Source organism: Neopsephotus bourkii, unplaced genomic scaffold, assembly GCF_033783945.1.
Source record: "Neopsephotus bourkii isolate Nb327-2 ecotype Australia unplaced genomic scaffold, CSIRO-AGI_Nbou_v1 NB_1825, whole genome shotgun sequence".
NCBI classification, from domain to species: Eukaryota; Metazoa; Chordata; class Aves; order Psittaciformes; family Psittacidae; genus Neopsephotus; species Neopsephotus bourkii.
This window is the reverse complement of record NW_026902298.1, coordinates 8447984-8471065: the sequence shown is the minus strand read 5'-3', so window position 1 is coordinate 8471065 and position 23082 is coordinate 8447984. Positions and strand designations below refer to the sequence as shown.

At 43.6% G+C, this 23082-nt stretch overlaps 1 protein-coding gene across 1 annotated transcript in view; it reads right to left on the bottom strand.

Moving 5' to 3' along the window:
- HSD17B12 (hydroxysteroid 17-beta dehydrogenase 12) overlaps window positions 1–23082 on the bottom strand; it is a 92499-nt gene that overhangs the window by 49489 nt on the left and 19928 nt on the right. The window contains 2 exon segments of the mRNA XM_061343607.1: window positions 2457–2532; window positions 8221–8267. Coding sequence (XP_061199591.1) covers window positions 2457–2532; window positions 8221–8267 — 123 coding nt within the window.

Here is a 23082-nt window from a genome sequence, read left to right as displayed (position 1 = left end):
TTTTCACTATGTTCTTCATATAGCAGCCCCTAGGTAATGAGTTCCTATAGCAAAGTTCTTCTCAAGTCTGCTCAGAACATCCCTATTTGCAGCAGTGCAATAAGTGAAGCTTTTCTGCTTGCAGACCCCATGGCTCTTGAACCAATTGCTGGCACAGAGCACCTGAGGTGCCTTGGACACCTCATTACTGAATACAGCAAATCAGGGAACAGCCTCATTACACAGCATTCAAATAATTGTCTCCATTCACAGAGAAGTTTTCTTTCTGACCCTCTCTGAACCTTTGCAAGTGTTTAATGCTGTAACACAACAGACGCTTTTCAAATGTGCTGCAACAATAATATAGCCATGATCTAAACTACTGAGCAAAAAAAACCAGCTTTACAACGTGTCTGAAAACACTGAAAAGTCTTTTAAAGGCTTTAACTACTTGTCATTAATCCACTGGTATTTATTGCTCCAACTGAGCCACAAGTTCAGAACATCAGGCCTTCCTGGAACATCAGTACAGCCAGTTTAATGTGCACATACAAAGAAATATCAGATCCAGGTCAGCTGGCATTTAACATTCAGAGAGGCATATCAGTACTTCCCTCATGATGGTCGTTATGCAACTTGCATTTTCTACATAGATATCACTCTTGATAAAAGTATACCCTAAGAGTACAAGAACAGAGTCTTCTGAAATAGAACAAACATACCTGATCCTTAAAAGCCCTCTTGTTGCTTGTGGCAGAGAGCATCTATCCATTCACTAGGATGAACTAAGTGAGAAAGGAACAGAAAACACGCGTATCTCACCCAGTTCAAAGAACTGGAATTAGATAAAGAGCCATTCTCCCTTAAAGTGATTAAGTATCATTACCCAAGAGGAACAAGCTCATGCCGATTTGAAGAACAACTGCAGGACCACCATAAAGAAGTTGAAAGCTACTTCAGAGGCCTGCAAGGGAAACACTCCAGTTGCAACAGCCTTAGCTCTAAAAGTCACCCACCTCATAAATGACAACATCTGAACAGACTGCAGAGACCACAAGAGCCTGAATGCAGAAAACTCAGTCTACTGACTGCATTGACACCGTGACTGTGTTGACTACAGCATCACAGGTACGTCCAGACACTGCACTGCCATCCTTAAATACAGGATTCTAATGTACAGTACCAATTACTTCCAACCCAGCAGAAAACAGAACCTGATGCTCTGTTTGCTCTAAGAAGGAATGTTCTCTACCACCTAAACATACACAGAGAAAGGAAGACTCTTCTGTCTAGGGAATTCCATATGCCATCTTACACTGGACACTAAAAATCAGAGATAGCAGCATTTATAATCAACAGAAGCATGTGCCCTTTCAGTAAACTCATAAACCAGATACCATTAAACAAGGTGAAGTCCTTCAGTCTTTTAGTCATGCTTACACATTCACTAAGCAGCCCATTACAACTTAGTATAGGGGGTTTCTTGAGGCTTGACACAGCACCATAGTCTTAAAGGTTTCTTTTACCCAACATCATTATGCTGAGAAACCGGTCTTATAGTACAGAACTCTCCCTCCTGCTTATCAAACACCTCTATACACAAAGCTACATTTCTCACTTTATCTTGACATACTGTACATAAACTAATAACCTTGCATGAAATCTGCCTTAATAAAAGAGATATAGATTACAAGAGGAATTCTTGGGTGTTATACTTCGCTGATTGGAAAATCATTTGTCAGCAAGAGACCTGAGGAAGCCTTCTCCTAACTGATCCCATACAAATACCCATTTTACAGCCATTTACCACACATCTACTAATGAAACAATCCCTAACATGTGTTCTTAAACACATTAACTCATTCCATATGACTATGACTATGAACACTCACCCCAATAGAGTTTACACCTCTCTAATCTGATCTTTGACTAGTTTATGCAAATGAAACAAATGAGGGAGGATTTAGATAAATTTAGGTAGTTGGTAATACAATGAGTAACTTAAGGAACATGTTTTCAACAGCTCTGAGTTACAAAGAAATCACCCTCATGGCTGAGGTCCATGAAATCAAACTTGCTTCAAGCTGAGGGAATATTCAGGTGTAACAGCTACATGGTTTTGCACCTACTGTGATTTCAGACAGGGATAGGTGATATTTTGGTCTGACCTCATAAGCTGTTCCTATGGAAGACTAAGAGTTTTAGACACTGATTCCAGTATTAAGCCCTATTGTTCTGAGAAGTTCAATATGAACACCTGGAAAATTAATCTGCAAGGCCTTTACCATTTATATCTGTAACATTTGCACTGTGCACAAGAGCAAACCTCTTTCAAAATCAGAGCTGTATATATTAGCATGCATGAAATTCATGTGGCATTGCATGAATTTATAAGCATGCCTGTGAATCACAGAATCAACTAGGTTGGAAAAGACATTGAAGATTGTCAAGGAAGTTTAAAGAAGGTTTTAACTCACTTATTTCACTCGCAACCTTGTCCAGTTTCTCCTTTGACCTACTGATGAGAACCACCTTCATTCCACGTCTTGCTAACTGCAACAAAACAGAACAGGAGACATAAGAACAGTTATAAATCACTTCCAAGTTAGTATTCTACTTAAAGGAATCGCATCATTTGTCAGATATACAACAAATATGACCAGCAGGTTTGAAAAACGTTACAATTTTAAGACATGAGAGACATGAAGGGGAAAACCAGGACAACTACTTCCATGCTACATATTACTTGATTCCTTTCATGTCAAGTTTATTATCTGTTCATACAAGTTCATATAAAACAGAAAACCAAGAGCAGATATTTCACAGCACTTTTACAGCACCTCTGGAAGTCAAAGCAAAGAAGATATCACCATAATTAAGTTTAACATGCCAAGGTAACAATCATAGAATGGTTTGGGTTGGAAAGGACCTTAAGATCATCCAGTTCCAACCCCCTGCTATGGGCAGGGACACCTCACACTAAACCATGTCACCCAAGGCCTCATCCAACCTGGCCTTGAACACTGCAGGGATGGAACATTCACAACTTCCCTGGGCAACCCATTCCAGTGCCTCACCACCCTCACAGGAAAGAACTTCTTCCTTATATGCAATCTAAACTTCCCCTGCTTAAGTTTGAACCCATTACCCCTTGTCCTATCACTACAGTCCCTAATGAAGAGTCCCTCCCCAGCATCCCTATAGGCCCCCTTCAGATACTGGAAGGCTGCTCTGAGGTCTCCATGCAGCCTTCTCTTCTCCAGGCTGAACAGCCCCAACTTTCTCAGCCTATCTTCATACGGGAGGTGCTCCAGCCCCTGATCGTCCTCGTGGCCTCCTCTGGACTTGTTCCAACAGTTCCATGTCCTTTTTATGTTAAGGACACCAGAACTGCACACAACGCTCCAGATGAGGTCTCATGAGAGCAGAGTAGAGGGGCAGGATCACCTCCTTGGACCTGCTGGTCACACTCCTTTTGATGCAGCCCAGGATACGGTTGGTTTCTGGGCTGCAAGCACACACTGAAGCTGGCTCATGTTCATTTTCTCATCGACCAGCACTCCCAAGTCCTTCTCTGCAGGGCTGCTCTGAATCTCTTCTCTGCCCAACCTGTAGCTGTGCCTGGGATTGCTCCGACCCAGGTGTTAAACTTCATGAGGTTGGCATCAGCCCACCTCACAAGCGTATCAAGGTCCCTCTGGATGGCGTTCCAGAGGGTCATACCCATGGTCACTTGAACACTCATACTGCAAAATGACCCCAGCACTCAATACTGCCTTCCTTTAGTCAGGCTCCCTCTTACTTGTACTAATCACAGGTATAAAGGCTAGGTTACTCATGCAGGTGTTTTAGGGAAGCTACGAGTGTAACTTCAGCTGTGTTCAGAGCATATCCTGGTCATTAATCAGACCTACCACTGCAAGATCAAAATGGGATCTAACAAGTCAATATAAAAGTGTCTGCAAGAAGACAGCTACGTATCTGAATCACTCTGCAATGAAAGCAAGGAATGTTAGTGACTACTGTGTAAGTCCCTGTTCCAGTGAAAAGTAAAACCAATATATCCACAGCTCATGGTGACACTGCCTTTCAGACACTTAACACCTACATATAAAACAGAAGAGTTCACATTGCTCCAATAAAACCCCTTCACCGCCTCAGGAAGCAGATGAGAATAGGTCTTAAAGAAAATCTAATTCCCCACAAACTCCACAGCACAGTACAACAACCACCTAAAGTACCTTAATGTCATCTACCTTTCAAGCTTCTTTCAGAGAGAAGTATGAAGTTTGCCAGCAGACTCTGTACTTCACTCCTATGTGTGATCTCTAAGCAGAAGAAACCTCATACTAGATCTCTCACGGGCCCATAGTGAGATGTGATGAAACTAAAGACACTCACACAAGGAACTACTGACTGCTGCCAAGTTCAGGCTTATGGGTAACTTAAGCTTTCCACTCGAGGAAATGATCTGGTATTACGGGGACAATTATCTAAAAGAGATGAAGACATCCACCTCCAGATAAGCACCTGAGTCACTGGAATACACTTTTCATAAAGCCAACAGTAGGCCTGGAAAGCAGGGCAGGGAGAAGGGAATAACACAGCAATTCTCATTGCACAGGATAAAGGCAGTGAAGGCAAATTCTTTACTTCAAACTACCTCAGCCTGTGACACTGAGGACACTCTGACAGTCGTCCGAGTCTGAAATAGCTGTGGTCCCAAAGGGCACAAAAGCCTCGGAGATGTTCCCCACGGGTACAAGCTGCAGAGTGCTGACATGCAGTTCGCTTGCTTCCAGCAGTCATGACCTCCAGGCTCTCACACTGCTTAAGTGGGTACCTGAGATTTATGGAAAAGTACCTGTCTGTACTTAGCTCAAATGCCAAGGAAGTAAAGCCATGCCAAGGCACCCAGAGAGTGGAACTTCAGCACGTTTAGAAAGCTTCTCCCACGAGAACAAGCTTGACAAACTGCTGCTATATTCACACTAAAGGGACATGCTCCGAGAAGCACATCTGGAAATGGAAACCCATACCTGAGTACAGAACACATAGAATGGCCAAGGAAAGAGCCAGGAAACTAGCAACAGAAACCACTAAAACAAGTAATAAAACCTGGAAATTATACAGTGCCCAACAACAAGTTCAGTTTGAATGCAAGCAAACCAGTTCCTGCTGAGTGCTCTTACTTCACTGTAGAGGCTTAGTGGGTTGAAGGGGACCACGGTAGTCCAAAGAGCAATAACAATCCTCTGAAATCCCAATAACTACTTACACTTTTATATAACACAAAAGGAAGGCAGACTTGCTTTGTAGATAACCTGTCATTGTACTTGGATCTATGGCCAGCATCCATAGGATCATGAAAAGAATGAGAAGACCTTAAAACTAATCACAAACCCTTACCCAGAGCAGCAAACATTGAGAAGATGCTCTTATAGACTAATAATTGACACAAGTGAGAATCACCATTCTAATGGTGTTGGTGGATGTTGTCTGATTCCCTTACATGCTATGTTAGTAACTACCACATTTACCACTTTGGTAGCAACACACAGCTGCCATTAAAGCCCTTCCTCTGCAGGATGGAAAGGAATGTCATTACCATCCACCAAAGCAGAGTTAAAACTCTTCTTAGAGCAGGTATAACAAGGGGATCTATAAAAACCAAGCAGATGTGCATAGCAGAGTACTGCAGAGCACGCAACGGGACCACAACCTGTAGTCTATCACTACCATACAAATACATCTAGGATTACATTTTAACTCATGATTTGCAAAAGCAAACAGCAACAGAAGGACAACAAATAGCAACTCCTGACCATAGCCTTCAAAAAAATAAAGGGAGGGGAGATGCACGCTGCTTTGGAATCAAAGACTGGGTGAGCATCACCATGTAATGGTTGGACTTGATCTTAAAGGTCTTTTCCAACCTAGTTGACTCTATGATCACCCAGACAGAGAAGAAAACTTGCATTTACCATAGCATTCCTCTCATGAAGAAGTGGTCTAGTGATGAGCTACTCTTAACTGAGTAAAGATCTTAACAGTGCAAGAGTGGCCCTTGCTTGGAAAAGAAGGAAAGTAACCAACAGAGCAAAGTACAACCAAAGAATCCACATACTTGTACCATCCTCCCATCAATCACATGTGGCCATGTCAGACTTTCAAAGAGGTGATTCTCAACACACCATTACACTTCTCACACACTCTTCCAAGGAGAAGGAACGTATCTACATGATTATAATCACAGCCATCAGTGCCCAAGCAGTTGTATGCCAGTGGTACTTATAGTGACCTGAAGGGAATTTCTAGGAGCAAGTCAAGCCTTTGCTGGCAGCCTTATAAAGACATCTCACAGTATCACAGTAGGTTAGAGATTGGAAGGGACCTCAAAAGATCATCTAGTCCAATCCCCCTGCCGGAGCAGGAACACCTAGATAAGGTTACACAGGAACGTGTCCAGGCGGGTCTTGAATGTCTCCAAAGAAGGAGATTCCACAACCTCCCTGGGCAGCCTGTTCCAGTGTTCCGTCACCCTCACTGAGAAGAAGTTTCTTCTCAGGTTTAAGTGGAACCTCTTGTGCTCCAATTTGTACCCATTACCCCTTGTCCTTTCATTGTTTGCCACTGAGAAGAGCCTGGCTCCATCCTCGTGACACTCCCCCTTTATATATTTATATACACTAATAAGGTCACCCCTCAATCTCCTCTTCTCCAAACTATAGAGACCCAGCTCCCTCAGTCTTTCCTCATAATCTCTAGAGTTAACGGAAAGATTGAGAGGTATTTTTAGGTATTCCACATTCCACCATATATCCAAATTGACTTCATCCACCTGAACTGTAAGGGTGATTTGTGCTTTATCCTAAATAAAGTGGCAATAAATCATCTAATCCATGAAAAATGTGGTTCATTCTATAGCCCAAGAATAAACATTTGTACCCTTTGGGGTGCTCTGTGCCTACAGCAACTATAGCAAAGAAGCTGAAACAGTTATTGCTTCCCAGAAGCATCTTTCAAAACATAAAGCAACTTGTGGCTTCATTCACCCCCTAACCTAACACATCGATTGTTGAATCTGATTTCCTATGATGTTCAGAGGGTTCCACACCAGAGGACTTCCTCCTGACACAGTGATCTCCTTCCATTTGCTCTATGCATTTAAGTACTGCATCATTTGCTCCAGCACCATATAACTGGATACTGGGCACACAGGAGCTGTCAGGTTTACACCAGAATCAGGTGCTGTTGGCACCAGGCTTCATTCCTATAGCAGCAAACATCCCTTTCTTGACCCAGTAGGACAAGGTGCTACTTGCTGCAAAGCAGAAAGGAACTTTGGAGGCCAGGGATGCAGATGGCAGGGCACACAGGTATGAAGAGAAACCTGAAGGCCAAGGGCTACCCATGAAGATGAATAAATAGTTCTTTCCCTGTGGGCTCGACAGAATGGAAAACTGAAGAGAAAGGGAATCTCTCACAGCTGATCTGCTCACAAAGTCATGCTGGTGTTCCAGAGAACACAGAAATGAGTACAGACAGGCTCACTCTGATACTGATGCTGGAGGTGAAAGTTATTTTTGCTGTTAAGTTGTTGTAGTCAGCACTATTTGTCATGATGTTCTCTGGGCTTATAGGCTAAATTGCCCCATACTAACAGGCACTTTCTGTCTTAAGCAATACATTCCAGTACCGTATCTGGAGCCCACATATCCATCAAGAGCAGAAGTACAGTAAAAGAGACAGAGGTAAAACCCAGCTTCAGAGACTTCATGAACTATCGAGAATAATTGGAACATACTGCAGGCAGCTGGAAATGCCATTTAGTCAGTGCCTGGAAATACCAAAACGAAATACCAAGGGTTGAGAAAGTGAAAATAATTTTAACAACTAAAAAAAAAAAAAAAGTCTAAAATAAAAACTGAAGGAAAAGGGCTGAAAATAGAGTTTACAAATAAAGGAAGGAAACAAAAAGGGATTCAGCTTTTGGATGCTCACCAGAGGGAGGCAAGGCAGGAGACCTCTTTCCCTACAGCTATCTAGTGTGAGGTGCCCCTGCCCATAGCAGGGGGTTGGAACTTGATGTTCTTAAGGTCCTTTCCAACCCTAACTATTCTATGATTCTATCTATGTTAAGATAGGGTTGGGACACTCAACCTGCTGTATGACTGAGTCGAGACAGCATGACATCTCACCAAGGATCAAGATACACTTCCAAGTGATAAGAATTCTTACCTCTTCTGCATAGGCTTTTCCAATTCCATCAGTAGCTCCTGTGACCACTGAAAACAAACAAACAGATACACATTAGTTGCTTCACAGAAATCATTACAAGGGGTGTCCATTAGCAGGCTATTAAGTTACTCATTCCAGCCAAGAGACACATCAAAGTCTCTGGAATAGGTGTACAACTTCTATTAAATCTCTTGGAGAGCTCACACAAAAACTTTTCCATATGTAAGAAAGGAGAGGAAGAGATGCAGTTAGGAGCCTAACAGTTGTTTCAAGCATAAGGTTCAGCACCCCTTCACTTGCCAGTCCTCTGGTCCACTACATTTCTTCAGAAGCTTTGTGGACTGAGAGGTTTCCAAGTCATTTAACTAAAACAAGCTCAGCTATGGCTATTAAACCAGCTTTCATCTTAGTTTTAAGTATATAGTACAACAAAAAGTAGCTTAAAGCCTGTAATCATACAATAAAACAAACACTTTGGGACACAGGCAACAGGTCTCTGTTAGTGACTCTCCAGTAGATTGCAGATCCCTGGGACCATTGTGCTTCGGAGCAGCAAGTATGAGTGACCAATGCAGGCATCAATTGCAAGCTGGGCTTCTCCAGGTTAAAGTCTTTCACCCGTGGGTGACTGGGATCTGTGTCAAACCTCAGATCTTTCTAGGATTCTTTTCCACATGCTGAGAAGCTCTGAGTGACTCAACATGCCATTAGTTTGACAGATTATTCCAGGGCTCTCACCACACCAAAGCTGATAATCTCAGTTTGCTCACTAAACAGCAATTCCTCCATTCAGAATCTATTTTTCCAACTACTTTCTAAGCAAGCACATTCAGAACCACTTTCTTTTAGTCTCTGCTCTTCTTTCTCAAACCCCATGCCTGCACCTCAACATCCTCAACTCATTTAGCTCTCCATTCATTCATCTGTCTCTGCTCTCACTCCAAGTGGCTACAGAACACCCTGGATCTTTCTCTTTGTCCTCAGCTTGGTTTATGCTTCCACTGCTTATCCCTGACTGGGATGCTCAAATAATCGGGTTTGGTTAATGTTTCAGGAAACTGAGGAATCACAGACTGGTTTGGGTTGGAAAAGACCTTAAGATCATTCAGTTCCAATCCCCTGCCATGGGCAGGGACACCTCACACTAAACCGTGTCATCAAAGACTCCATCCAAGCTGGCCTTGATCACTGCCATGGATGGAGCATTGACCACTTGAGTGTTGGTTCAGCTCTCAGACCAACCTCTACCTGGGCAGAACTGAGAGCAGCAGAGAGAGGTGCTGTCCAGCACAGAGATTCAGCAATAACTTCCCCTCAGGGCAGCAGAAGGAGACGCATCTGCAGATGATTCGATTAGTCACTGCTTGCAGATCACCCATAACAGTTGGCATGCAAACAGCAGCCAGAATATTTCTGTTTTGAGTAATAACAGCGAGGAAATGCTGTAACCATTTTAGTTTCTGTGCCTGCTAGCTATGAATAAATGGACGTAATAACAACTGATGAAGCCGGCAGTGAAGGTCCTATTTGAGCCTGAATGGCCAACAGTGCAATAACAGCCTAAGAATGAACATCCAGTCACGCCCCTGACTCAAGCTAGATTTACAGATGACCACAGATGAAGGTACATGCACATTTATCCCTTCCCTGGATTCAAAGTTCATCTGCAAGATGCCATAGCTCCAGTGAGGTAGGATACGCATGCTGCACACACAGGATGCTCCAGTTAGTAACTGAAGTTCTAGCTGCAGCACTGTCAGCACCAGTGACTTTTATTGTGAAAACCAAGATGTGTCACATCTTTTTGTCACTTCCTATCCAGCCACGATTAGGAAAGTGTGAGTAACAGTTCTGTTATAGAAACAAATCCACATATAGAAAGGTCAAGCATGGGTCCAAATGACAAAAAAAGGAGGCCCTGAGGAAGAAATCAAGGCTATAGCCCCAGGGGTCTCCAGGAGGTAAAAACTGATCATAGTGGTATTTCAGTGGTGGCCAGGACACCAGTAATTGGGTAAGTTCTGGAAAGCATTCAACTTCAGTGACTTGGTTAAAGGGGTTGTTTCCTTCATCACAGGTAGCGAGGTACCTGAAGAACAACCATTCCCTGTAACGCTTGTAGATCGCTTCTCCTCCTTCCAACTACAAATTCATGGGCTTAATAGTTTTATTCCCAGATAACAAGCTCAGCATTTTAGAACACTGTTTCCTGACAACACCAGTTGTTCAGCTTCTAACAACCACGGTTGAGTGTGTCTGCTCCGTAAGGCAGGGACTCCAAAAAAGCATCTATAGCACTTTAAAGGCTTAGTAAAGCACTACTTTTAGTCAAGGATGTTTTCCTCATTTATTGAATCCATTGCTTCAGTAAATTGTAATGGAAATCAGCTGGAGCACAAGACTGAAGGTGAAGATCAGGGATTTCTATCTGAAGTACTAGGAACAGCACGGATCCTCTCTTTTTAGCCCCTACTTCAAATGAAAATAACTGTTGTCCAGAGGTTAAAGTACACTCCTGAATAGAACTTGAGAAATTTAAACAAATTCAATACAGATAAATGATGAAAAACAGGACAAAATCTCACCCAGAAAAGAAGAAGTGCTTGAGCCATCACCTACATAAATGGGCACCTAGTTATTGTTTTGCTTCTGCTGCAGGTAAAGGCACAGGCATCACAATAAAGCACACGGGTAGCTTTTCTTAGCAATAAGGGAAATACTCTTCTCACAAGAAGGCACCAATACCTTCATTTTATTAGTGGTTCCACTTTGAGGACAACTTTGTCTCCTGCTTCGTGCTCCCACACCATCTTGAATACACAGAGTACAAGGACTGGTTTCCAACACACAGACTAAGAAACACCTTTGTCTGGCCATGTTTCTCTTCCTAAGGCCCTTCAATAGAAGTTTCCTGGCTCAGCTCTCACCCATTGTAAGCAAATGGATTTCCCAAACCAACTGCTCTGGTGCAGAGGCTGCTGAGGTCTGCACTACAGGACTGTGATGGGGAACATGCACTAATACTGACCAGCAGCACCCAGTTCAGCCAGGGAGCTTCAGATACTGTCCATAATGGGATCCTGCTGAGCAGTTTGGTGGGTCAGAAATGCTGCCCAGACAGATATCCACAAGAGCAGGAAGCAGTACTTATACTGTACCTTGTAAAAACAAGGAAAAGAGGTGCGATAAAGGGAACTGAGTGGACCAACATCACACAAGTTAAGATCCAGTCACCTTATATTCCTCCACATTTTGGATTACCTGAAGTGGACGTGCTATGGGTAAGGGGAAAGTGATAGAAAAATAAGTCTTTGGTTCAAGGTACCTGATTTTCATATTATGTTCATCTCTCTACTATGGAACCAAGCGCTGCAGTTTTAACCACTCCACAAAGTGAATTCCTACTAATGATGTGACAGAGCTAGTTTAACTCCAAGTGTGGATTAAGCTTGTAAATTCTGCTTCTCACACAGACTGCCTTCTGACTGTAGTTACAAACTGCCTGCAGTTGGCAGAGCTGGAAGAACGCAAAGCAAGCAGGGTAGGAATAAGTTATTGTCTGTACAAGAAAGCTGCACCAGCTCGCAAGTGTGATCGTACACATTTACTCAGTAGTCAGACTAACTGTAGTAGCTTCCCACTTCAACCATCTGCCGTCTCCAGAAGAGGAGTGAGAAGAATGCCCAGGCAGTTCACGTGTGAAGCCACCAAATCAAAGTTTGCCTGAATGGAAGCTTGTATGGAAGCCCTGGCTGATTTTAGGCAAGGAAGTCAACATCCACCTTCCCCTGATTTGGAGGGTGTAGATGAAAAGGGGAAGAAAGATAAGCAAAGGTATTGAGTAACATGACAGCTCACTTCTAAAAACATGCACTTGCATTGGGCTGGAGAGGTTCTGCCCCAGGAGGTTATCACTAGCCAGAGTACAGCAGCTCTGGACCCAAGGTATTTCACCAAACAATGAGACTGCATCTGGAATAGATTCCTATTTCAAGACATGCTTTTTTGGAACTAGCATATGTATAAGTGTGTGTGTATATATATGTGTGTATATATATATATATATATATATGAGCTGACACATGCAAGACTACAGCAGCTTCTCCGAGTTCTCAAAACCTGCCCAAAGACTCCAGTTCTGAGTCACAGAGTCCACACAGCCTGGCCCTGGTGAGTGCCCCACACTGAAAGGAGCATGTCTTGCTCTTCTCTGTCATGACATTTGACTGGGTAACACTGGCGTAGTCATTATTATAATGGGATATAGATGTATGCATGGGGTTTTATCCTCTGGTCCCAGCTTCCATTTCAGTTGTGCATAACAGTCTTGTATTCCAACTGACCCTATACTGCTCAAAATAGAAGACAGTGGGAAGTGGGTAGAAGTGGGAAGCTGGTAAAACACCTAAAATCACCATCCATGCTAGCCACTAGATTACATCACATAAGTGACTTTGAACCTACCAATGCTTTGGATATAGCCTTACTAAAGCGTAAGTGTGCAAAGAGAAACTTCCAATGGGTCTGAACAAGAAAGCAGAATGGGGCATCATCTGCTCCCACCTCTGGAGGAGGTTATGCCATACACAGGCTGTAGATCTTTCAACTGCTGTTATACACATACACAAGTCATCTGCACAGGAACTCAGATCAGCAGTTAAGGTTTTAAGTACAGTATTATCCTTACCACATCATGCAATCATTTCTATAAATCACCCAAATCTCCACCTTAGGTCAGTATAGATTTTCTTTTGGCCCCTTTAGGCACTGGGAGCTGCTCTAAGGTCTCCCCTCAGCCTATTCTCCAGGCTGAACAAGCCCAACTCTCTCACCCTCGAAGCAGCTTCGTGGCCCTCCTCTGGATAGAATCCACCTATGGAATCCACCATAGCCTCTACTACTGCACTAGCTATTGATAGACACAACTCACCAATTCCCTAAACCTTAATACTGTCTGGCCGCTTTACCTCCTGATGTTTCACATGGTGTGTTTCACAGCTTTTGTCACATACACCTCTGACATGATGCAGTTCATAAGCATCAGCATCATCTCGTGTCCATACCAAACTCGAGGCAACCCTTGACAAACACAGGGCAAAGTTATACAGATTCAATGAGATCTGTTTAATGAGATCCACGGTCTTGCAATAGATTTCTTGTTATTGAAAAAGGCACAGACCAAGCCTATAGAACACATTGTACAACCAGATAGAGGCTTGAGTCAAGAAGATTAACATGCCCAGTGGTACATGACTTTAGGGGCTAAAAATGTCTACTCTTCTCCATAAAACAAAGGGGTGAATACACAAATGCTTCCAATAGCACATGCATCCTTCAGAAATCCCATAGCCCATGGCTAACACACACAGGATAAGGTACTACCAATGGTGCAGGACCTCATGTTCTTTCTGCCCACAAGAACCAACAGCCACTGCCTTCCTAAATAAGATGTCACCTAGAAAACACCCTTCACCTCCTAAGAGGTACACTGGATAAGCATTCCTGACATTAAAAAGGGGACTACCATTCATGGAGACATTCAAGCCCAGGCTGACACGGTTAAAGATGCCTGTGCTCAACGCAGGTGGGTTGGATTCCATGACCTTCCAACCCAAACTATCCTATGATTCCACAGCCAGGCAATGGCAGCACCCAGCAGACCACAGTTTTGCAAGTGAAGTGAATATTCAAGGCCCATAAAGAACATTTTTATCTGCCTCTGATGCACCCAGGACACCTTAAAACAAAAAGCAAAGAATGGTGCAGTAAAGCATGAGGCAGGCGTGTAGAAATCCTTTCGTCTCACGATGGGAGCAAGGACCAGTGTTGACACAGGGAAAGGAAGCAACAGCAAGCATAGAAAATTCTACTGCAGATCTGCAGAGCAATCACGCTGAAACAAGATTATAGATTCGTGACTCCCCAATTCAAGGTTAGACTACAGTGAAGGAAAAGCTTAAAGAGATCAAGCCTGCCTTCAGATACAAGCACGTTTTCCATGGCAAAATAAGCTGTTGAGATGCCTAATGGAGATAAAGCATGGAATACTTTCACCCATGTTGCTGCTAGCAAACAGCACCAGGCGGACTCCTTGCACTGCTTTGGCTACCTACACAATGAAGCTAACAACTATTATGCATGTTCTGTGCTAGCCTCTTCGAGCTACAAATTCATTTCAGTGCAGCCATTTCCCTGTTGCCATTAAGAAAAGCCTGAGTTTTTAGGCAATCTTTCACAGTACTGCAGATGCACTCATGCACGTCACCACCTAGGGAGGAGAACCAAGCTACTAGCAATGTTACTCCCCCTAGAAAGAAGTGGGTCCAGCAATTTGGGAATGTCTGTTCTCTTCCTGCTAAAAAACAAAGCTAACAAACACAATGAGGGCAGGTGAGACACACTGCTGATCCCATGAGAGGTATTCAGATTTGATGTTAAAATGGCCACTGCAGAGCTAGTCTCTCATCTACATCCTCCATTCACACAGAAGAGCCATCCCTGTCCTGCAAGAATGAATCCAGATAGGAGTAAGGGTCTGTGATGGGCACAGCTATACATATATATATAAATATATATATGGGTACCCAGCTACAGCAGACATCAACATAAAGAATAAAACTAGGAGCCCAGTGTGTCTTATTAAAGCAATAGAGTTGAGAGAAACTTCACAGCGCAGCTAACCTTAGCATAGGTTTAAAGTACAACACATAAATAACTGAAGACTCGAGATCCTTCTGCTACGAAACACGGAGGCTATATTAAGAATATGACAGCTCCTGGGGAAAACAAAAGCTGGCAAGGGGAGAAAAGACTATCCCTGCTTGGCATCAAGCAGCGCTTCATTTATTACAGGTTTATATAAATCACTGGCATTTGACCAATACCAAGCTTCTAGATTATCTCCAGCCAACAAAAATACTTGAGTCTGTGGCTGATTAAAAATATTCCACTTTTTGTCCTCAGCTTGCTAGGAGCAGCTATTTTTAGCAAAAGCCCAATCAACCTTATCAAAATCGAGCATCAAAAATAGACTTGGAGAAACACTGGAAGCAAATGCTATTTTTAGCTGCTCCGTCTATCCCTGCCGTTGCCCACAGAATCTGACTGTACAGACCATGCATGAGTGCTTGGTTATTCTAGGCAGATCCTAGTCGTGACCCTTTTCTCTCCCCTCCCCTATACACCTGAATGCAGAAAACACTCGATTGATTAAAGATTAATACAGCCGCAAACCGTGACAGATGCCTTTCGTCTGAGTGCTTTTGGGGAAAGGGGGGCAAGAATATGGGATGACAGAGAGCTTGCATCAGTATTCCTCTTGGGGATCTATTACATGGAAAGAAAATTGCTATTTCAATTCCCTTTTGTTGCTAAAAATAGCAGCCCCAATTGATTCAAGCAAACAGGGCACCGGCTTAGCACTGCCAAATTTAGAAACCACTGAAGTCCCAAAGAGTGAACGCTAACGCAGTCTAACACATGCCAGCTCATATTTAACAAAGAACAAAGGAGATAAGCGTGCTGGCTGCAAGTTAATAAGACAGCAGTAACTTCCTGCATCTTTATGAAATAGAAACAGAAAACTCGCTGCAAAAAGAAGACAAACTTCGCTTCTTGTCACAGTTTAACCGGGATCTTCATCAGAAACATTATCCAAACCAGAGCTGAAAGCCTACAAATGCTGTATTTAAGGGTTGGGGTTTTTTTTGGTATGAAGGGGTTTTCTTCGTGCACAAAGGATCTAATTCCTAATGGTCAGGGTTTGAAAAGACAGGCTACAGAAAAAGGTTCAATTCCTAAGAACCAAACACTCGCTTGGTAACAGCTTGTGTCTAGGAGCTAGGATTGTGGGTAGAAAAAATAGGCTATAAATATCGCAGTACTGACAAGTTCCCATTTCATCCAGAACTACAGCAGGGAAGGGGTTTGGGCAGTGCTCTCCCAAGATTTCTTTAGGCTTGAGAGCTAGAAGCAATCCAGAAATCCCAACAATAAAACCATAAGGAAGAGCTCATGGAAATCACAGCAACATCACTTCCAAGAGCTCCCTGTGAGTTCTCCAAGTTCCACGGTGGCCTTTTATGCACTCACACTCAAGTCTTTGCCATGAGGTCTTTTCCTGCAGTTAGATGGGCTGCTGTGGATGGATATGGGAGTTTGGGAGGAGAGAGGAGCTTTGTTGTCCTGTTCCCTGCATTCCAGGCTTTGATCCAGAAAACATCAGGTGAAGCCAAGAGTGCCCTGAACTTAAGTTTCTGGAACAGCAAGGAAGCTGTTCCAATATTTTGAGGATCAGAGAGCTAAGGACTGGCACCATCTGAGGCTGGAAACATGAAGAGGTAAGTTATGCTTTTGAGACACAAGCAGCGAATAGAAGGGTCTCTGAGTTTGGAGCCTACAAAGCTGGAAGAAGGCTCTGTGTAAGATGTCACCAGAAGAAATCAGATACTTTTTTCTCCTCTTTCACTGTACATTTGTAACAGGCAGAAAAACAAATTCAAGTCAGTGACACGGCAATAAAGAACCAACACCTGCAAATAGAATAGGATAACAAGCGATCTTGGTAAGCCATGGACATACTCACTTCAAGTCAAATCTATACAGGGTGTCAGAATAATCACAAGCAAAGAGTGGAGACTGGGATAAATACAGCACTAGATCCATTTTTAATCAAAAGGCAACTGTGCCAAACTTGCAGCAAGTGTGATCACTTTAGATAAGAATAACACACCAGACTCACGAGGCAAAATGATGATATGATGGCCATAAGAAACTATGGCTATGAAGGTGACTGGGACCAAACATACGAATGTTAAAACATCATCGGGAGCTGCCTGGGGAGATGTCTACAATGGTTCAGACCCCAAAAAAGGAACTTTTATCAGGATAAAAACAAATTAATACCTATACTCCTCAGGGCCTGATCTCAGCACAGCTCCTGTTCAGCATCATTAATAGTGACCACCAAGGAGGGAACGCTTTATGAACTTCACCTAGCTACTGAAAAGGATCACAGTGTGATCCACAAAGAATTAGATGGGTTTATAGACTAGAATAATTGAAACATAATACTACTAGATGTTATGTGGTGACATGGCATTATCAAATGTCAAATGCACGCTTCACTTAACTAACTTCACTGAAGAGTTGAGGTGACCATTGGAGGAGCAATAGAAGAAACATACCTGGGGTGCAGTTGCTTAATATAAAAGGGACTGTGAACTTACACAACCTGACTGCATCCACTGAGGTGCTGGGAGATGAGTTTAAAAGGGGTTTGTTTGCTCTTCATAAACTCATGTAGTGTAAATACCAAAAACAAACGGTCAGGTTGGATGGGGCCTTGAGCAACCTGCTCTAGTGGAAGGTGTCCCTGCCCCTGGTAGGGGATTGGAACTGGATGATCTTCAAGGTTCCTTCCAACCCAAACCATTTTATGATTACATTAGGAAGAAAATAAGTTGGTCACAATTTAGACTGGAAAGTACAATCTTAGAGAAGAAAAACGTGTTTCTGACCCTGAAGAGCACAGTAAGGATATGAGGATACAGAACCTGACCTGCTGGAGGAGCTTAAATGCAAGAGAGCAGTGCAGGACAAGACAGTGGTAACTCTGGAAACAGTACTACAACCTTGCAACAAGAATCTGTTCATTACTATCTATTTAATGGATCAGAAGGAAATGGAAAACAAAATAAGCCTGACTAATTTGTTGATTGGGTTTGATACATTCTATTAATCTCATGCTTCTAGGCTTCCTTGGGTTGTCAAAGGGCATCAGAGGAGGGTTTTAATCCTCCCTATCTCAACACACAGTCTGACTTACAGAGTGCCTCTGCTCATCTCTACATGAAAGACAGGCGAGTTGCAGCTAGAGCTGAGACACAAATGATAGGAGAGAGAAACACACGACGGTCCTAACAGAATGGAGACCTTCATGAAGAGGATCTGAACCAGGAAGGGCTTCTTTCCAGAACCCCTTGTTGTCCTGGCAATAACTCAAACCATCTTACACAAGCACCTCCATATTCACAGTGAGGACACCAGTCTCCAAAAACATTTGGGGCATGAAAAGAACAAGCAGCACTTTGTAGCAGCTTTTTAGGACCAGACATAAAACGCCTTATGTCTTTCTGCACATGTCAAGAGACCCCAAAAATGCAGTGCTAAATACAGCCTTCTCTCTATGCCTTTGAAACACTGGTTGGCCTTTTAGAGCTCCATGACAAGGACCCAGACTACTGAGAATTATACAAAGTCTTGAAGAAGCCTTCAAATGAAGGTTTGGGTACCTTTCAAGCACAATGCATCGTACAGTGAGGACATGGCACACCCCAACACATCAAGCCATTAGAAAGGAAAAGCAAAACATGGGAGTCAATAAAAACATCCTGTTAACCATTCACCTATTTCCTCCACTCGCACATAGCCAGGTGAGATTGGAAGTGAGATAGAAACCATAGTGTGGACAAGCTTACTCCTGGTGTATCACAAGATTAGACCTTCCAGATCAGAACAGAGGACTAGCAAATGCAAGACTTAGTCTCTGGCAGTGGGCAGCAATAGGTACGGAAGGGAGAATTTAAGAAGCAGCCAAGCACATCATGGTACCTCTCCAGGATGTTCCTCCTGTCTCCATCTTGCAGCTCTGCTGTTTGGTGGTGATTTTGGACAAATCCACAGTAGAAATAGCTATTAAGATCTTTTACAGTAATCCATGTAAACCTTTAGCATCTAATACAGACTGTAACAGTAAGATACACCTCTGAACTGCATCCTGCAAGGGACAGTATCATCTCTTCCTGTTCTTTTTGAGACCGATCTGCTAGTTTGGGATTTGGTGCTTTCTCCACCATCTCCTGATCAGGTTAAGCAATGACACTGATCATTTTGCTTAACTTGCTTTCTAGACTTTAAACTGAAGTTGTGGATTTTCAAGTTGTTTTATGTATTTATTTGACAAAACAGGTAAATGTAACAGATACAACAAAATATATGAGATTAGACATGCAGGCAACCCTCTGATGGGATCCTCTATCAGAATCTCTTTGGACTACAGCTCTGTAGACATCAAATGAACTAAAAAAGAAATTAAGTACATTTAAAAATACCAGAATTATCTAAATATATTCCATCTATTAGAAAAATCATGCTCCTTCCCTATCCCCAGAATTAGAATCTTCATTCTGAATGCAAGTTACAGAGTAGAATTTCAGTGCACCAACAATACACCCAAAATAGGCAAGTTGGGAAGCACAGAGAGACCAAGAAAACTGGCACTGTAGAAACTCATTTTCTTCCTAACTTCCAGCTCCAGTGAACCCCAAGCCACAGAATGGCTTGGACATTTCTTCACCACCTTCATCAGCACCCTGCTTTGGGCCAAAGATAAATGCTGGCAGCATCCAAGCACTGTGCCCAAGATAAAACATTCTCTGGGAAAGACATGTAGATGATCTCTGATAAGTGAGGTTCCATCTGGAACACTGTGTCCAGTTCTGGGCTCCTCAGTACAAGGACCTCATGGAGGGGGTCCAGTGGAGGCCAGAAGGATGCTCAGGGGTCTGGAGCATCCCTCATGAAGAGAGATTGTGGGAGCTGGCCCTGTTTAGTCTATAGAACAGACTGAGAGGATCTCATGAATGCATATAAGTATCTCAAAGATGGGTGCAGGAGGATGGTGCCAGGCTCCTTCCAGTGATGCCCAGAGACAGGGCCCAAGAGCAACGGCCATAAACTGAACAACAAGTTTCACCTCAACATAAGGAAGAACTTCTTTATGTCGAGGGTGGCAGAGCACTGGAACAGGCTGCTCTATTGAGGTGGAGTCCACCTTTCTGGAGACATTCAAATCCCACCATGGACACATTCCTGTGTAACCCTGCACTGATCTAGATGATGCTCGAGGTCCCTTCCAACCCCAGTGATTCTGTGAAGCTTCTTGCAGCACAGCCCCTGGTAAGAACAGAAACCCAATACAATCCCAGATGGAAGCCAGGCTGGTTTCACCCTACACGCTGCCAAATTGGTACAAATACCCCAGTCTGGCTGTATTGGAACCACATATCCTGCACTCCTCAGCGTTTTCTTGGGCAGAACAGGGCTTACTGGCTAACCTAGGTCTGCAGGGATGAACTTCGCCACTGCTGTACAGGAGCAACCTCATGTGTGGACAAGCCTTATCACTCTGGCTCAGATCACCCCACTTCATGCAGTCACTAGCACATTTCTGCCTTACTTGCTTTCTCCTCTGACATTAATCCAACCTGGATATCGTTACCCTTCACAACACTAAACCAATCTAGATCCAGCCTCCAACCCTTAACCCCTTCTTTCAAACTCATCATAGTCAAAATACATCAGAGACCTGAAATACATGGGTTAACTTCATGTCTCCTGGATGCCACTGTACTTTTTTCCACGAGGCCGCTTGCCAATGGTTTACATGTTTGCCTAATACACAAACATGCAAACGTTCCAGTTTTTAGGAAGGAATGTTATCATTCCTATATCCAGCATGAGCACTGCTGCCTATCTGTGCAGGAGGAAAAGAGTTTTAACCCTAAAGAAGGCAGTGTTACATTACGTTGTGCGGTAGAAACGTGACTAATAAAGAGTATCTCTGAAAAACTGTTTCTTAATTATACACACTTAAAGAAGTTCCTGGCAAAGTCACACCAGGTGTTCAGTATATTATATTCCCCTATACAAAAGGTGTATGATTGTGCCTGAGAACCCTCCTTAGTAAGGTCTACAATCTACACTGATGCTAGGCTACATCAAAAGCAGCATGAACAGCAGGTCATGGAGAGGATTCTCCCCCTCTGCAATGCTCTGGGGAGACACACATCCCCCCCTCAGAGTCCTGATCCTGCCCTAGGGCAACAGCACAAGAGGGATGTGGAGCTGTTGGAGTGGGTCCAGAGGAGGCCATGGAGCTGCTGTGAGGGCTGGAGCAGCTCTGCTCTGGAGCCAGGCTGAGAGAGCTGGGCTGGGTCAGCCTGGAGAAGAGAAGGCTCCTGAAGGGGAGACCTTAAAGCAGCTCCAGTGCCTAAAGGGGCTGCAGGAAACCTGGAGAGGGGCTTGGGACAAGGGCCTGTAGGGACAGGACAAGGGGAATGGATTTAACCTACCAGAGGGGAGATTGAGATGAGTTTCTAGGCAGAAGCTCTCCCCTGTGAGGGTGTCGAGGTGCTGGCACGGGGTGCCCAGAGAAGTCTTAACACATTTATGTATATACAGTCTAAGCATACAGAATCTCCACTTCCAACCCAAAAATACATCAGTATCCAACCATCCTAATCATTTTATTGCTGTTACATTTGTGGATAGCCACCACCATTTATTATAACACTTAAGCATGGCCCTGCCCCAACAAGCCATCCTGTGTACTAATGCTCCTGAGACTTCCAATGTTTTTTATATGGCAAATGAACCAAAACTAATCAGGACAGAGCTGACTCAGACCTTCACCTTCTGGTAAGAGTATCTGCACTGTTTTCATTTGTTTCTCTCAGCTCTCTCCTAGCATGCAAGTTGCTGCATCTCCCATCATTCAGATAAAGCCTATGGGCACAGCTAGACCATTATGCGACCCATTGCCCTCCTAGGCAGGTTTCCCTTGTGTCACGAGCTAACTCAGCTCCAGCAGCAAGTTGCTCCTGGTTGTCAACTCCCACAAGCAACAACTCTTCCCAACACGGGCACAAGCAGCCAAGAATCACCCAAAAGCCAGCTCCCATCACTGCTACAGCAAGATCCCCATGTTTGGGTTCAAGGGAGAAAGCAAAGGGTACCAGCAGCAGTACCTATTGCTCTGGTGACAGCAGCCCATGCTGAGCTTGCTGCCAGCCTAGATGGCTCTTCAAGGGCTCAAGGAGCAGCTCTATATGAAAGCCTCAAGCTTTCCACATATACACAGGGCAGCTGCACTATGGAGGTTCAGAAGTTCAGCACCATAGAAAGCAATGGAAACACCGCATCCCTGCCATGAAATTTGTGCTATAGATTGGTGCTTAGTGAGAGTCACTGCTTCACCATCCTAAAACCCCACTGTTTGGTGCCCCTATTGCCATGTGCTAGCCACTCAACATGCCAGACTAGGAGAGATCTTCCCATTTCTATTTTGAAAGCCAACCGACCTATATAAATCATCTTCAATGACGTTAAATGATCTCAAATAGCTTCTCTAGGAAGTGATTTTATGCCTGACAAGTACCTCAAACCCCATACACAAAAGGATTTCTCAATAAGCACTGCCACACCAGGGTGTTTTGGGGCCATGCAGAGCGAGGGCAGCCGAGGCAACCTGCTTCAGCAGCAAACCTGCTTCGCCCCTTCCCATGCCTTCAGCTCAATGCACCAGAACAGTTCACCCATTGCAGACAATAAGCAAAGCTGCGTAAGCAGCCGAGCGCAGAAGATGAATGAACCATGTGATGCTCAAGATCTGTGAATTGAAAAAACCCAATGCATGAATTAAATCTGCACCCTTGTTCCCACTTTTATTCCACACCACCCCCCCCCCAAAAAAAAGAAAGAGATGTATACAGCAGGATATAAAAGGAGAAGGAGAAAAAGAGAGGTGGAAAAAACGTGGTCTGACACATTTATAAGAACTGATGGCCTGTCACCCAGACGCTGATGAATATTTTTTACAGGATAAAAATGGCAACCTAGAGTCTAAAAATAAAGTGCTGTGCTGCAGACCTGTCTGGTTCAGCAACACCACTGGAATACAAACACACTCCCTTGCTGCTACAGCTTGACTAAGACTTCGGAATGGGGAGGGGGGGGAAGAGCCATTGTAAAACGTAACTCTTGTTTTCAAGGGAAGGGATTTGAGGTTTGGGGGGGATATTT